The following is a 16997-nucleotide window of genomic DNA, read 5'->3' as shown; positions in this document are numbered from 1 at the left end:
CTGGGTTTCTTTTTTTCTCTGAACAGTGCTGCAAAAAAATAATCCTGTGCTCACAGATCTGTCTCTCTCCACTTTTAAATCACGTCTCAAAACCCATCTATTCAGAATTGCATACACCTGATCTGTCTTAGTTCATTTTTACCTTACTCAGCTTTTATACTTTCATGCTTGTGTTTTTGTTTTTTTACCTTAAGTCTAAATCTTTTTTTGCCATGTTTATTGTATTTTATTGCTGCTATTGTTTTTGTGTTATTGTAAGGTGACCTTGAGGGTCTTAAAGGCGCCTATAAATAAATGTATTATGTGGCCAAGGTAGAAACACTTGCCATTGAAGCTAAAACGTTATAGTTAACCTAGTTAATCACAGATATGTTGTAATTCAAGTTGCCAGGATTTTTATAAACTTCAAAATTATTATCCCAAACACACAATGGTTAGTCCAGCTTTCTTTCCTAAGATTATTTATTTATTTTTCTGTATTTCACACTTTATTTTAGATTTTCCTTTTTGTTTCTTTGCGGCTCTAGTTCCTCTTCAATTAGATTTAAATGAGACAGCACACTTACAGTATCCGTTTGTCTCATAGTCACATTTTTTCCCATCCGTCCATTCTCTTCCACATATCATTTTCAGGGTTGCTGGGGCCTATCCCAGCTGTGTTAGGGCGAGAGGCAGGGTACACCCTGGACAGGTCACCAGTCTGTCACCGGGCAAACACATAGAGACAGACAACTATTCTCACTCATATTCGCATTTATGAGCAATTTAGAGTTACCAGTTAACCTATCCCCAGTAACTGCATGTCTTTGGACTGTGGGAGGAAGCCAGAGTACCCGGAGAGAAACCACTCAAACACAGGGAGAACATGCAAACTCTAAACAGAAAGACCCCGGCCTGATGGTGGACTTGAACTCAGGACCTTCTTGCTGTGAGGCAACTCTGCTAACCACCGGCACGGTGGCATTTCTGACACTCTTGGATGCCTATACCCACAGGCCATACATCTGAAACAGAAAGTTCTGTTTGTGTAACCATGTATATAAAGTTGGGCTGATTGGAAATCACAGTTTTAATGTTTGTTTCAAATTTAAGTCACATTTGGTGTTTCTGTTTTTATCTAGTCTTTTCTTTTTTACTGCTGATGAGGAAATTGCTGCACATCTTAAAAGTAATGAGACCTAATACAGAGCTGAATCATTTGACATTTATATTACACTTTTTTATAACGTGCATTAGGATACTTAAAATTCATCACATCTTCAGCAAAATAATTCACCACAGTTTTACTGAGAAGAGGTTTGACTTTATGCAGAAAAGATATAGAATTAATAAATACTTAATCTGCTAATTATTGCAGTCAGAGCAAATACGTGCAGGTCATCTTCCTGCGATGATTTACAGTGTCAGTGTGGAGGTGTCGTTTGGTGTTTTCAACATTTATTTTTATAAAACCAAAATGAAAAGTTCATTTGTTAAGTAATAAGTTCATGCGCCTTTAGCAGCTCAGTGTTAATTGCCAGTGCTCTTTGTGACATGAGATTACAGCCTTTAAATGCACAAGTGTGGGAAACACTTAACAGATTAATTCATAGGTAACCACAAATAAAGTTCTAAATGTGATAAGATTTATGAAACATATGACATTTTCCCTGAGACTGCAAACATTGTGAAATTAAATAACACTTGACTGCTCATTAAGTGCAGATTCTTATCAACAGGAAACTGTGGCTGTGCTGGTTACTCATTCTTTCTTCTGATAAAGCAGGGCGTGAAAATCATTTCAGTTCACGGGTCACAAACAGCCTCATTTAATCTCAAGTGTGACAAACCAGTAAAAAAGCGGCATAATATTAAAAATAAATGAATAATAGAAATTTGAACTTTTTCACATTTTCTCCTGGCTTTAAATGTTGCTAAGGCCAAGTGAAACACACCTGCCACCCATCGCCTTTAAAAATATAACACTAAAAAAGTTTTTTTCTCATTAAATTAACTTTTCTTATTTACTGATTTAGTAGGAAACTGAGATGACTCAAGTATGTGTGACTTCATCAGCTTTTTTTCTTTTGTTGATTGGGTGACAAAGCAAAAATTTCCCAGGTACAACTTTTGTAACTGAACTATATTAAATTTTTCAATTTTAATTCAATTTTATTTATATAGTGCCTCAAGGCGCTTTATATAAATATATTTTACGTCTTTATGATTTTCAGAAGCTTCAGCTCCTGTAGTAAAGCTGATAACACCACACATGGATTAATAGTGATTAGTTGTGATTTATTTTAGCACTGATTTTCCATTTATAAAGATATAAGTGTTTGCCTCTAGGTTTACCCAAACCATTTAAAAAAAGACTGTCATTGAGTTCCAGAGTAGGTCCGTTTTTATTAATAGAGATGATAACTTTGTACATGTCAGAAGAAGAATGTGTTCTTTGTACACATTTAAATTGTATCAGTGCAGAAGAATGTCAGTTTTGTACGAACACTCCCTTCGCATACAACATTTCAAGTTAATTTATCAAGTACAAACATGGATCCGCCTATTAACAACATGTGAGGCAAATGCATAAGATCAATGTGCACTAGGCTACAGGTGAGTCAGCAATTCAGTGCCATTTCTTCGCAAAACTGATCCTCAGCGCCTAAAAAAGGATCTGAGAGAAAAGAACACAGAGACAAGAAGATAAATTATTTATCTGATGAAAAAAAATGTTATTGACACTAAATTGATGCTGACACTTAATAAATACTGTATAATAATAATACTCAAACGTAATAATAAACATGCTACTACTACTACAGCCAAAAACTATTTGTGTAATATTTAATAATGATAATAAACTGTGCAACATGAAGAGCCTCACCTGTTCTGTACTCAATCACAGTGTGAAGGCAGCAGCAATGCCGAAGGCAAAGAGCAGCAGGGCTGAAGTTTCTTCAGGGCGAGTGGACAGACTGCGGTCTATCACTGAACACAAGCAGAAAGCAAAGATCTGAGTCAAGTATCAGTAAAAACAGTTAATATCTTGTAAGCTTTACATCAAACCATGGTTTTCAGACTGTCTACCTTTCATCTGTACAGTTTTTAGGGCTGTAACTGTCTTCCTTGAGGCAGTATTTTGTGCTTCACACTTGAGAGTCACCGATTTAAGCGGATGATCCAGTGTCATCTCGATCACATTGCCCCTCACGGTCTGACTGTCCACAGACGACAGGAAGCGACAAGAAGGGTGACATTCGGCAGTACACACGTATTTATACGTTTCCGCAATTTCTACAACGTCTGGGCCTTCAATCTGAACCTTTGATGGTCCAACTGAAAGACAGATGATTTGTGAAACACATTGTCGTACAAAGTTAATATACAATTACCTCGTCAATATCTCTTTTAAACACACTACCAACAAACCTGACAGCAAACATTCGCTTATCACTTCTGTTTCTTAGGTTAGGAAGGTAGCTAGTAGCTGGCTATACTGTAGCGGTGTCCCAAAACGTAGGCCGCATCCTTCGGACCGGCCTTCGCGGTCTACGTGAATCGGGTCCTTCGAAGACCGACAAGGCCGGAAGTGCGAGGCTGTGAAATGGGACGGTCTAGCCTTCAGATCTGCGTCTCCGTCTCGGTGGAGTTAAATAAACTCAGCCATCTGCTCCTTGCTATCTAAATATAACCGGACGCTGGCGTAAATTCTCGACCATCTCACACTTCTGTTTAGTCAGTTTTCTGTTTGACATTTATTCAGCTGTGCGAAAATCCCAGAGGAACCCACCCGAGTTTAAAGTTTAATTTAATCTAATCTAATAACTTTGATCTCAGCCAAACCAATTTACTCCGGAAAAAATAATACACCGAAAAAAGCCAAACAATTACATTTTTAAGTTATCCGAGTGACTGCAAAAGTATTCAGCCCCCTTGAACTTTTCCACATTTTGTCACATTACAGCCACAAACATGAATCAATTTTATTGGAATTCCACGTGAAAGACCAACACAAAGTGGTGTACACGTGAGAAGTGGAACAAAAATCATACATGATTCCAAACAGTTTTTACAAATAAATAACTGAAAAGTGGGGTGTGCATAATTATTCAGCCCCCTGAGTCAATACTTTGTAGAACCAGCATTTGCTGCAATTCCAGCTGCCAGTCTTTTAGGGTCTGTCTCTACCAGCTTTGCACATCTACAGACTGAAATCTTTGCCCATTCTTCTTTGCAAAACAGCTCCAGCTCAGTCAGATTAGATGGACAGCGTTTGTGAACAGCAGTTTTCAGATCTTGCCACAGATTCTCGATTGGATTTAGATCTGGACTTTGACTGGGCCAGTCTAACACATGGATATGTTTTGTTTTAAACCATTCCATTGTTGCCCTGGCTTTATGTTTAGGGTCGTTGTCCTGCTGGAAGGTGAACCTCCGCCCCAGTCTCAAGTCTTTTGCAGACTCCAAGAGGTTTTCTTCCAAGATTGCTCTGTATTTGGCTCCATCCATCTTCCCATCAACTCTGACCAGCTTCCCTGTCCCTGCTGAAGAGAAGCACCCCCAGAGCACGATGCTGCCACCACCATATTTGACAGTGGGGATGGTGTGTTCAGAGTGATGTGCAGTGTTAGTTTTCCGCCACACATAGAGTTTTGCATTTTGGCCAAAAAGTTCCATTTTGGTCTCATCTGACCAGAGCAGCTTCTTCCACATGTTTGCTGTGTCCCCCACATGGCTTGTGGTAAACTGCAAACGGGACTTCTTATGGTTTTCTGTTAACAATGGCTTTCTTCTTGCCACTCTTCCATAAAGGCCAACTTTGTGCAGTGCACGACTAATAGTTGTCCTGTGGACAGATTCCCCCACCTGAGCTGTAGATCTCTGCAGCTCATCCAGAGTCACCATGGGCCTCTTGGCTGCATTTCTGATCAGCGCTCTCCTTGTTCGGCCTGTGAGTTTAGTTGGATGGCCTTGTCTTGGTAGGTTTACAGTTGTGCCATACTCCTTCCATTTCTGAATGATCACTTGAACAGTGCTCCGTGGGATGTTCAAGGCTTGGGAAATCTTTTTGTAGCCTAAGCTGCTTTAAATTTCTCAATAACTTTATCCCTGACCTGTCTGGTGTGTTCTTTGGACTTCATGGTGTTGTTGCTCCCAATATTCTCTTAGACAACCTCTGAGGCCGTCACAGAGCAGCTGTATTTGTACTGACATTAGATTGCACACAGGTGCACTCTATTTAGTCATTAGCACTCATCAGGCAATGTCTATGGGCAACTGACTGCACTCAGACCAAATAAGAGTAATATTAAAACTTAGTAGCTGCCGCCATTGTTGGAAACTGGAATTGGCTGGGTCGCGCTATGAATTCTGGGATATGGTGGGCCATGAAGGACACACCCGACCCATCCTTCAAATTTGGGGAAATGAAGGACGCATTTGTTGGCCGCATTTGAAGGAGTCGATGAATTGGGACAGCCCTCATCGCCTGGCTGTGACATAACGGGTCTTCAAATGCAGCCTCCAAAGGATACAGCCTACGTTTTGGGACACATATAAATGGTTATTGTTAGCCATTTATAATTCTTAGATACAAATTTACTACCCATGGGTCAGAGCCAGCCAGCAGGGTTGGTAAAAGAAAAGCATCAAAGCAGTTGTGAGATGAATAAAGAGGATCAGTGCAACTTTTGGTACACAAATCTCTTGCTTTTGTTAGGTATGGTTGAATATGTAAGGTAAAATGGGATGTACAACAACTATTTTAATATCTGAAAAACATTTTTTCATCATTTGTAGCTCTTTCCAGTAGTAGGTGATTTTGTTTGAAGTTGTTTAAGTGTGGTAACATATTAGAACTTACTGCAGTTTGGAGTAAATATTTATTATGAACCTAATAGTTTTGCATTGAAGAAAAATTTTTTTTTGTCTATACTGTCAGTTATGGTTCTTAGAAAAAAATGAATTGGTGCATCACTACATAAAACAAGTCCCTTTGACACTTCTGTTTTTGTAGAAGATTAAATATGGTACAAAACATCTAAACCTATAAACTTTAGAGTTAGCAAATGAAAGGCTTGCAGTTCTGCTTGGGCAGGCTAACCGTCTGTAACAATCTTCTTTAAATATTCAACTTCCAGATTTCTTCTATTTAAAAAAAATTACTGGAACTTAAGAAGTAGTTATGACCATATCCCTCTTTTATTAGTAAAATAATCTTTGTGTAAAGGTATTTGCTCCCAGTTTTGCATTTGTCTCCAAATCTTGACTTACATGTCACAGCTATGTTTTGAGTAGCAGTGGCAAACAGCCCAGAGATGCGATTGGTGGCTTTGCAGGTGACAGTTTTGAAGGTGTCCATCTCCCGAGGAGTGATAGAAACAACATTTCCTTGACTACGGATCCATGGGCCTTTATCTGTCCTCCAGCTGTAGTAGCAGGATGGCTGACAGTACGCATAGCAATTATAGGTATGGCTCACTGTGGGATTCATCAAACTGGGGCCTGAAATGGAAACATTGGTAGGTCCAGCTATAATAGAAAAATATATATTTGTCATTAGTGGAACCAGTATGGGCTAGTGTCCGTAATTTTTCACATGACAATAACTCAGTGAACTGCTCTTAGTTTTGTAAAAGATCTAACAAGCTCATACCTAAAACCTGGATGTTCTTTGTTGCCGTAGCACTCAGCCCGTTGTCGCCTGAGACTGTACATGTCACTGTTAAAGAAGGTACCCAACTATTAATAGTAAAGGCTAGCATGTTGCTTTGACCCACGGCACTTTGTCCATCCAGAGACATGGAGTAGGTACATGTCCCACAACTGGAACCGCACTCAATGCTGCTTGGCACACCCACCGTCACATAGTTTGGGCCAATAATGACTGGTTTCAAGCCTTCAGAAAATGTCACAAAAATTAGTACTTTATTGCACATAATGTTCAAATTTATTTACAGCTACAGTTCATTTATTATATATTGTTTATGATGATACCTAGAACAGCATTAGCATAAGACTTGTATTGAATTAAATGTAAAATCACTTACCACTGTCAGCCAGTTCAGAGGGCTTTCCATCTGAAGACAGTACTGGGTGAAAGCCTAACAACCAGTAAAGCAAACTACATAAAACATGTAACCTTTTAAGTTTACAAGAAAATGTAGGCCTAAACAAAGTTTCAGCTATTTTGGGCTGTTTTCGGTCATACAAGGTAAGGAACAGATTGTTAACAAGTTTTTTATTTGGGATTGTTTTTATTAATCAACTCTACTTGCTGCTTATTTTAAGCTAACAGGTATGTGAAGAATCATCTAACGTTAGCAAAGTGTAGCATTACTGCAGGCCTTGTGCTGACTTTACACTTCTTCTGTACTTGTGTTTATAATTACACCGTGTTAGTATTATCTTGTTAATCATGGCCATAGACCTATGCATATATCTGTGCAGGTTCTCAGTCATCCAGGTCATGCTAATCTAAGGAGCTTGGAAAGAAAAACAACTGGACTTCATTTCACCTCACCTCACCATAAAGAAGTCCAGCCGCTTTTCTCGCCAAGCTCCTTGGATTACTGATGCATAGGCTTACAGAGGCTGATGACTAGATATTACCAGTAACTATTTTACTTGGGAGGCTTAAATAAATTGCATAGCCTTCAAATTGTTTTTATGAATAATCTTCACATGGATCCATAAGTTACCCACTACTAACTTGGCAGCTGTTGAGCTTAAAGTTATACAAAAAATATACGATAGCAAAACATATTTTAAGAATCAAAAATAATAGTGCTCATAATGTCTAACTTGATTCAATTTACTTTTTCAGCATACTTTTGTAGATAAATATAGAATGTTAAACGTAAGAATTTGGAAAAACAGCAACAAAACTGAAAAAGCAGAAAAAGGTTAACTGTCAATAGAAACGCATTAGCCCTATGTACAGTGTGCCACGCTAACTTTTTTATCACAGCTACATTTGAGTTCATCGAAGGATTGTGTTACCTGCCAGAAACAGAAACACCGAAATTCTGATGACATTTGTGTTTTCTCCTTTTGGTTTGGATGTGAAGGTATTATCCATTTTTACTGTACGAAGCTGAAGTGTATCTCCGGGAAACAGTCCACTGACACAGAGCAGTCAGGCAGCCAGTCAACATGACTAAGCACACAGCTCATATCAGTAAGAGCTGAAAAGAAATCACCCTTCTTCGTCACCGAGCAATCCATTGCTTTTGTTTCGTAGCACAGTGCGACCCATAGTGGTTACACAAAGGTTTCAGAATTTCATCAGCTATGTATAACCGATTTAGATGGATGAGTTTGTGCACCTTGGGTCAATTTTCCAGAAGCTGATTTTAAAGAGTGGAGAATTACACTGCAGCAGTACTCCCATCTTTGGGCTACAGGCTCAGAGCCAGATAAAAGGAGTGCTTTGAATCTAGGGTGGTGATAGTTGTAGAGAGTAGCCCAAAAAGGAAATGTCACAGGTCTGACCACTCGAACAGCAAACATTTAAATAGAAAGGCATTTATATAGCAGTTTTCTAGTCTTATTGACAATTCAAAGCACTTTATATATCTCAAACTAATCAAACACATGCATATAATAAACTACAACACAACAACTTAACACAACTTAAAACAACTGAATAGACCACATTTATTGAAAGCAAACATTTTGACAAACTAATAACATTCAGTCTTTCTACACAAATACTAAATGTCAAAGGAAAAGAATACTTGTGGGTGTAGGTGCAAGTAGGTGCAATTTTATTTGTAAGAGTGTGTGTGTGTGTGTGTGTGTGTGCTCTTAAAGTGACGTCTCTTTCGAGTCCTTGGGTGGCCTGAAGGTCAGTATCTCTGTGAAAGTGTGACCTGCACAACACAAAAGAGGAAACTGTTATTAACAGCAATGCTAAACTCAAGTTTAACAACTAAGACACTGCCTGCCTTGCTGATTATGTTACGAATCAAGGCAGCTTCTGTGTATTATTAGATTTGAAATCTGCATCAAGTAAGATTAGCGTACACTGACCTCTTTTGGCCTAGGGAAGGTACTACAACTTCATGGAATTAATTTTTTTTTTTTTTTTTTTTTTTACTGTCATTCACATTGTCAATTTTTACCTATTATCTATACATCTTTTCTGTATGTTTGGGGTTATCTAAAGGAAAAATCTGGTTCTTCAGCAGTTAAATGCCCCACTTTGTTTGGTTGTTTGGTGTTAACCAGGAAGCATTAGAGGCTTTCTTAGATTTGTTTTTTTAACCTGAAGAACAACTGCTGGCTGCAGATTAGAACAAAAAAAGGAGAACTGGGGGGAAAGGACCAAAACAGTAAAGATCTGTGCCAAAACATTAACAGCTGAGTAATAGGTTTTTTGCAACTCGATTAATTTCAATTGAATTCTATTTTATATAATGTAAAATCACAACAACAGTCATCTCAAGGCGCTTTATGTTGTAAAGACCCTACAAATATACAGAGAAAACCCCAACAATCAGATGAGCCCTGTGAGCAGGCACTTGGTGACAGTGGGAAAGAAAAACTCCCTTTTAACAGGAAGAAACCTCTGGCAGAACCAGCCTCAGGGAGGGGCGGGGCCATCTGTCGTGGCAGCTGTACCTCCCATTCTACTTTTAAATACCTTCAGAACCACAAGTAAGCCAGCAATCTGATAGTGTGATGTAGAGGGGACACGGTTTTATGAGGTCTTTTAAGCTAAGATAACATGATTTTACATTCGATTCTGGATTCAACAGACTTCTGTCATATTTCTTTCAGAATATTTTTGAACAACTCCAGTATTTTTTTATTACGTTTCCACAGGTCCAGCGGCAGTTCTGTGTTGTCTAGGGTCTGATCGTATGGCAGCGCCTCGGTCTCCTCCTCCGTATCTCTGAACTCACTGAAGAAAGGGAGGTCAAGCGCCTCAGAGGCGCTCAGCCTCTGGTCAGGGTCCAGAAGCAGCATCTTTTCCAAGACACATACAGCTGTAATGCAGAGACATGTCATATTCTGGATGATAGTAGCTTAGTGTAATTTATGGATGGTGTATGATCACGTACCATTTGAGCTAGCTTTGGAGAAAATTGAGTGCAAATCCTTTTTTGGCACTTTTGGTAAGCTTCTGATGTAGTTTCTGGCCTGTTCGCAGAGGGAGAGGAAGAAGGTTGATCATTTGAAATATTAAATCAGTGACAGCACATATGTCTACTATTGTCATTTCAACAAGCCCCACCCACTTACTGCTCAAACCTTCTATTTGTGAGGGGCAGCCAATCATGAGAAAGTTGCTTTAAAAGGAGGAGGGGGCTGCACCAAATCAATCTAATGCAAACCAAGATTAAAACTTTTGGAAATGGAATTGAGCATAAGAGGTGACCTTTCCACATGCTTGATTAAAGTCTACACAGGAAAGTAATTCTTTAAAGTCTAATTCAATGCAAATGTCACCTGAGTGCTACTCATGTAGAATACAAGAATAAGACGCATGCACCAGTTTGGCGAAATGTACCGTATTTTCCACACTATAAGGCGCACTTAAAATCCTTTAATTTTCTCAAAAATCGCCAGTGCGCCTTTTAACCTGGTGCGCCTTATGTATGAATTCTGGATGTGATTACTGACCTCGAACTGATTTTATGTAGTACACGGCGCTCAAAAATCTGTCAAAAAATGTTTTAGTACGACTTTGGTAAGCTATGAAGACACAACGCTTGATGGAATGTCGGACAATTGTGACTACCGTAGTCAGAAGCCTTGCGGACTCTGTGTAATCTGGGTCTAAAATTCCGTCAGCTTCAGGTCCCAAAGTCAAACGAACACTGCAGCATCACTGAGAGTTAAAAACTGTCTAAATTCTTTCATCTTTAATAAAATGATCAGCGTGGCTGCTTTACCAGGTGTAACAATTAAGTTTAATATCCAGGCATCCATGAAAACAGAATTTATTAAATTTAATGGAGTTAGAAGTTAGCAGGAAGTTAGCTCGCTAGTTTCCACCTAAACATGATATAGCATGTTCTGACTGAGGGATTTCTGAAAAAATTCAAACGTACAGCTCTGCTGTCACTTCCAACATAAATGAAGACAGAAAACGAAACAGCAGTGAAGTTTGTAGGGTTACTGAAGTTGGGCTAGCTGGTATATAATGATGTGCTACGTGATCACTAGCAACACAGCTATGTTAGCATAACATAAGCACAGTGAAGCTGGAGGATGAACGCTAACTTTTTTCCACTCAATAAAGGTTTATGCGAGGGTTCCCGATGGTTAGGAACAAATGCAATTACATGGCAGGATGCTGTAAACTGACCAAACTTCAGTCAGGAGAACAACTGAGATAATCCATCCACAATATGAGGTTAGTCATTAATATACTGCAACAACATGGGAAACGAGCAGCTGCGAGAGAATTCAACATTAATGAATCAATGTTACGGAAGTGGAAGTAGCGAGAAGAATGAGTTGAGTAAAGTTTGACTTATCTGACTGTTTTGTTTCACTTAATGCACCTTATAATCCGGTGCGCCTTATGGTACGAAAAATAGAGCATTACAGTAACTAAGAAAATAGGTAAGGAAGATGCACTGCACTCGACTCCCAGTGCCGAGAAAGTCCTAAACACAGCTACTCCTGTGCTTTCAATCTGAAAAATATGTGTTTCAAACATACTGTGAGAAAAAAGGAATGGTTTTGATAAACTTCTGTGCATCTTTTTGTGATGAGAACTGTGAAAACGCTGTGACCAACTTTGTATTGGAATGCATTATAGCAACTATGAAACCAGACTGACCACAGCTGCTTTTCCCTTTGAGGTCTGAGAGAGCAAATTGCATATCTTTTACAGCCCTCCCCTTTTTCAACTTTACAGCCAGTGTTTCATACTCAAAGGGAACTGTAACCCCGGGTTATTACTTACATCTTGACTTTGTAGTTTCACAATAAAGTCAGGAGATGGGGTTCCTGTAATCTTCATGATTTCCCTCAGCTGGTCCAGGTCTGACAGTGAAATATGGTTAAGAAGGGTGTGTTTAACTGATTTTTGATATTCAATTGTGAGCTTTCTTTTCAGCTTGCAAGTATAATGGGATCAACATGAAGAGACAGTAAAAATAGGAAAATGGGGAATAAGTCTTAATTTTGCTGTGAAGTGAAGGATTCAGGTGGTTAGTCTTAAACATAGACTGCATATAAAAGATGGCAAGGGTTACACGCTAGACTAACACGGTGAAGGATACGGTCGTTGCCTTTGAACAACGGCTTTCCCAGAAGCATCTCCGCCATTATGCAACCTGCCGACCAGATATCCACTGCAACCCAAAGCCAAGCATCTTTATCTGCAATTTTGGATTAAGAAAGAAATATATCCTCCTGATTTTTACCCCCATCCCTATAAGAAAGATAGCTGTACCAGTTTGCGTATAGTGCATCCAGTTGAGGATAACCTCTGGTGCTCTGTACCACCGTGTCACCACATAGCCGGTCATTTCAGAATCAGCCTGCCTCGCCAGGCCAAAATCCAGAATCTGAAGTGGAGGAAATAACTGAACTTTAACACAGAACGTGACTACGTCTAGAGACTTCACATCGATACATCTTCTTTGTTATTCGGCATTACCTTTAACTCACAGTCTGGGTTAATGGCTAAATTTCCAGGTTTAAGATCCTGTGGTGAAAAGAAATGTTGAGACCAATGAGACCAAGAGATACAAACAGTATGTGATTCAGGTTTAACATTAGTCATTAAAAGTAGGAATTCAACTCAATTTTATTTACATTCCATGTAACAACCCTTATTATTGTGATACAGCACCACTAGGGGGTGTTGTCCTGATATTGTAGTAGTTGGGGAGACTCCTAGTGTGTGTGTGAGTGCAGCGGCAGCCATTACAGCCGAACAGTCTGTTCAGAGAGAGACCTCATCATTGTAACGCGATGGCACCGGCGACTACCCATCCCCGCACATGTAAGTATGGACAGAGGAGAGCCGTGGAGACCTGGCATGTATGGTCTTATGTTGCTAACATCAAATAAGGTCTGTTGTTCGATTTAACTGACTGGCCTCGAGTTATCCAGCTAACCTACACACCACATGCCCGCTGGACCCACTAGCCGCTCTTTCTTCGCCAGACTGCCGTTACAATAACAGACATTGCCTCAAAGTGCTTTATATTGTATGCATAAATACCCTAAAATTTATTAGATTAAATTACATAATCCCCTGTGAGAAAGCACTTGGTGACAGTAGGAAGAAAAAAATCCCTTTTAACAGGATGAAACATCTGGCAGAGCCAGGGTCGGGGAGGGGCGGCCATCTGCCGTGAGTGGTTGGTGGTGAGGGGAGAAGAAGAGAACGGAGGGAGGCAGGACAAAGGATTTGGAATTGGAAGGCTTGTTTCTTTAGCAGGGCTAGCAAGGGTGAAAAAAGGACACATTTTTTAGCAGTAATTGATACGTTTTCTGCTCTAATAAGCAGTTCTCTGAGAGGCAGGAAAAATCAAGGAAAGGCTTTTGAAAATAGACATTTCAATAACACGATCTAACAGTCAGCGTATCAGACACAAACGCACACACTCACATAACAAAGCTCCCTGTGTGGGAATCGAGATGAATGGGACCGAGTATAAAAAAGAGAAAGTAGCCCCGCCACCCCCAAAGCTCATAGTCTAAAAGGTCAAAGGTCACCTACCCTGTGAATGATCCCTGCTGAGTGGATATACTGTGGAGAAAGCAGAGAGAGGGGGCATCAGATCAGCTCACTGAAACACTTTCCTGTTGTTTCAAGAAATTTCATGAGGGTTTCATTCACCTTGAGTCCTTTCAGCATCTGATAGACGAGGAACTGCACTCTGTCCTCCGATAACCTCTCCAGCTTCATCAGCTTGCCGAGGTCGGTGCCCATGAACGGCATCACCAGATAACTGCGGAGAGGCATGGGATCAATTCAAATGAGCTCTGTCTGATTCTTTAAGAGTGGTTAAGGAGAGCAGAGAGAAACTTACAAGTCACGAAACCGGTCGAGTGAGATTTCAGGAGTGAAAACATCCAACAGCCCAATGACCTGATAAGCCAGGAGGGAAAAAAAGCTCAATTAAAATCCGACTGGAATGATATTTAATCACATCTCTTCTCCTTCAAGCATGAACTTCAACATCTGCTATAATGTGAGTCGTATTTGCTGTTCCCGCGTCTTACGTTTTCGTGCTTCATGTGTTTGAGAAGTCGCAGCTCTCTGTAGGCCCTTTTGGCAAAAAGTTTGGTCTGGAAAGGCCGGTGGAGTTTCTTGATGGCCACCTGTGTCCCTATCCGGCGGTCCCATGCTGAACTGATGAGCAAGAAAACAGGTTTTATTGTCAGACTGAAATTTAAACTGGAATTACAAACCCCGATTGCACAATGAAACGTTTTTTAATGATCTGAATTAAAACCAGAAACAACTGCATCTTTCCATGTTTTTTCCATAGAAATGTGTTTCTTTTGTTGTGTTCTTGGTTTCAGTCAGGCACCTGCCCCATTTTTAGTGTGTGTGTGGATGTATTTCCCAGTTAAGCAAACTTGTGCTTTTCCTAGCAGGACAAGTCACCGTGTCTGCAGTGGGAAAAAATGTAGACTGCAATGTGACTGGAGACAAAGTGCATTCTGAGGAATTAACTCAGGGTCTTTAGCTTGACCCTAACAATAAGAGTTGGGGGTGGGTTTTCTTTGTTGACCCTCAGTCACAGTACACAATGCAAAGAGGGGCCCTAGACAGCCATCTGTGGAGAGACCACTGACCAAAAGAGCACATACAACCAGGACCTGATGCTTAGATAGGCTTTTATTGCAACATAAGATGCAGTGATGTGCAGAAATCTTGAGTCGCTTTTCATTTATTTACAATTTCCTAGAAAAATGGGAAATGGAAACAGAGATTTATTGAGACAAGTGTTAAAACATACATGGAAATAAAGCATATAAGCCAAAAACAGAATTTATAATTCTAATAAGCTTGAAAGTGGATAATTGGTAGGTCCAACATCATTCTTTAACACAGCCTGATCTCTCTTTGGCAAGTTTCCTTGTAGTTTCTTTAAGAAGTCTTCAGGACGGACATTCAAAGCTCTCCTTTGGATGTTGACTGACTGATACTACACTGCTTTGACAGTGTTGAGGTCCGGACTCTTGGGGAGGCCAATGCAAACACATACAATTGGCAATGTGTTTGTTATCAATATCCATTTTGACGAGATCTCCAACAGCTGGCTAAAATGGAGCCTCAAACCATGACAGAACCTCCAACATGTTCTATGGATGACTGTAGACACTTGCTGTTGTACCTCTGTGCTGTCCTCTGAATCAATTTTTTAAATTTGTATTCATCAGCCCACAACACCCGTTTCCACTGATTTTCAGTCCAGTTCTGGTGTAATTTCTCTTCGTCCTCCTTCCTTGACAGCTGCCCTCAATAAACAGTAAATGGATCAACTGAAGAGTCAGGTGCATCTCTCAGGTCCTGTGTCAGCTTGGTTTTTTTTTCCAGTTTCTTAAGGACAGGACTCTTTTTTTAACAACACACTGCACACGCTGCTAAGACATGCCAAGTTTTTGGCTAATAGCACTTTGGGAATTACCTTGTTGGTGCAAGGCAACATTTCATGCCTGTCCAACTGTGTTACTTTGGTATTTCTCATAGATTCAACTGAAGAAACAGGAACAAATGTTGTGTTTTTGCAACAAGCTGCTAGGAACAAAGTGCAAAACTGATTATTTGCTAAGCTGACTGTTGTCTGTAGGCAACACTTGAGTTAGGTGTCTTCTTCATGCTTTGCTGACCAATCAGCGAACAAGTAAGCAGGGAAAATAATCCCTCTGAAAATGGTCAGGTACAAGGACTGGACTGAAAATGGGTCAAAAAGGAGCCAAAGAAAAACGTTGAAAGATTTTGAGAAATCCCGAGGAAACAATTTAGAAATTACAAGCAAGCCTGGCTCCCTGGAAGCAAAATATAAAGAAATGAAAGGAGGCTCAAGACTTTTCAGACCGTACTGTACTTTATAGCCTTTCACAGTATGTACACAGACGTTGCTTAAAGTCTAACAGACTTGTCCAACTGCATAACACGCACAGGATAGGTTTGTTGACAATCAGTCCAACCCAACAGATTTTTTCTTTTTTAATCAAATTCTTTTAAAACTTTCAGCTACAACTTGCATAACTCACCACACAGTCCCATATGCTCCCGTTCCGACCTGCTTCAAGTCTCGATACCGCTCCGGTACCTCCCACACGGTTCTGTTGATCTCCTGCCTGTAGAACCCCGTCCTGGAGCGCACAGCCATACCCTACCGACGAACAAGGCTGCGGCTCCGCTCCAAACTCTCATGTGAAGAAATAAAAGTTCCACAGTAAAGAGCAGCTGTAGAAACTGCTGGGGCGCAAAATTCCTCCAGATGCGATCTCTTGTGCGCTTTGGAGGATCGATACTCACGGCCCCCCAGGACGCACACGCAGACTCACGCGCACTGAATTGTTAGTGGTTGTTTCTGGTCGCCCATGGCACTCCGTGGGTGTGTCTACAATGTGGGGGAAAGACTGCAAAACATCTGTCCACCCTATAAGGTTAGGTCCCCCCTGCGTCCCTTCAGAGCTAACCTTGGCTTCTAACATAAAGTCAGTAAGCTTTCTTTTTTTTGTTTTAGGGATTTTTAGGATTTTGATATTTTTTTGAGTTAAGTTATATTTTCTTTTACACCTGGTTGTGTGCACCTCAGTTTAAATACCTGATATACATGTCAGTGCTTTTAGCAGGGGAATGTCCAGAGTGGGCGCATGGGGTGCCTTGACCCCAAATCCAAAATATAGGATGTCTGAGCAAAATCCATGTTCAGCCGTCTTAATTAATTATTGGCAACACAAATTTTATTTTTTTGAATTCCTTCTACAGTGGCTCTGAGAGTTCAAACGCACTGCAACTTTAGAAAATTTCTGGAAAGCACAAAAAACACAGTGGATGTTAAATAAACACAACAAAA

The 16997-nt window shown here is 40.1% G+C and overlaps 1 protein-coding gene and 1 pseudogene across 4 annotated transcripts; both read right to left on the bottom strand.

The window, feature by feature from the left end:
* Positions 1-2340: 2340 nt before the first annotated feature.
* On the bottom strand, positions 2341-8458 carry LOC146555895 (uncharacterized; annotated as a pseudogene). The gene is made up of 7 exons (XR_014889134.1): positions 7984-8458; positions 7032-7085; positions 6638-6880; positions 6256-6513; positions 3070-3318; positions 2867-2970; positions 2341-2656 (listed from the first exon to the last, which is right to left on the bottom strand). The product of XR_014889134.1 is annotated as an uncharacterized LOC146555895 (transcript).
* Positions 8459-8647: 189 nt separating this feature from the next.
* Positions 8648-16498, bottom strand: mapk12b (mitogen-activated protein kinase 12b). 3 transcript variants are annotated; one of them, XM_085251186.1, is made up of 12 exons: positions 16186-16498; positions 14182-14311; positions 13989-14047; positions 13796-13907; positions 13676-13705; positions 12605-12652; positions 12398-12512; positions 12225-12323; positions 11906-11985; positions 10050-10128; positions 9801-9974; positions 8648-8855 (listed from the first exon to the last, which is right to left on the bottom strand). In XM_085251186.1, the coding sequence occupies exons 1-12, from the start codon at positions 16302-16304 to the stop codon at positions 8791-8793; spliced, it is 1110 nt and encodes a 369-aa protein (XP_085107312.1). In that variant the 5' UTR covers positions 16305-16498; the 3' UTR covers positions 8648-8790. The 3 variants fall into 3 exon arrangements, with proteins under 3 accessions (XP_085107312.1, XP_085107313.1, XP_085107314.1); XM_085251187.1 differs by having other exon boundaries at positions 12225-12296; XM_085251188.1 differs by lacking the exon at positions 12225-12323.
* Between the last annotated feature and the right edge of the window lie 499 nt (positions 16499-16997).

Source organism: Mchenga conophoros, linkage group LG17, assembly GCF_057382185.1.
Source record: "Mchenga conophoros isolate Kocher_MC1m ecotype Shallow Benthic linkage group LG17, M_conophoros_male_GT1.1, whole genome shotgun sequence".
Taxonomy (NCBI): Eukaryota; Metazoa; Chordata; class Actinopteri; order Cichliformes; family Cichlidae; genus Mchenga; species Mchenga conophoros.
The sequence above is the reverse complement of the archived record's forward strand: the minus strand, read 5'-3'. Positions and strand labels throughout refer to the sequence as shown.

What these genes read in the sequence shown, in the direction of transcription:
- mapk12b (XM_085251186.1), bottom strand. Translation starts at nt 16,304, where the DNA reads ATGGCTGTGCGCTCCAGGACGGGGTTCTACAGGCAGGAGATCAACAGA. An exon ending in CTCGACCGGTTTCGTGACTT is followed by an intron (nt 13,908 to 13,988) that starts GTAAGTTTCTCT and finishes GCCTCTCCGCAG; the next exon opens with TTATCTGGTGATGCCGTTCA. An exon ending in GTTGTTCAAAGGCAACGACC is followed by an intron (nt 11,986 to 12,224) that starts GTATCCTTCACC and finishes TTTCACTGTCAG; the next exon opens with ACCTGGACCAGCTGAGGGAA.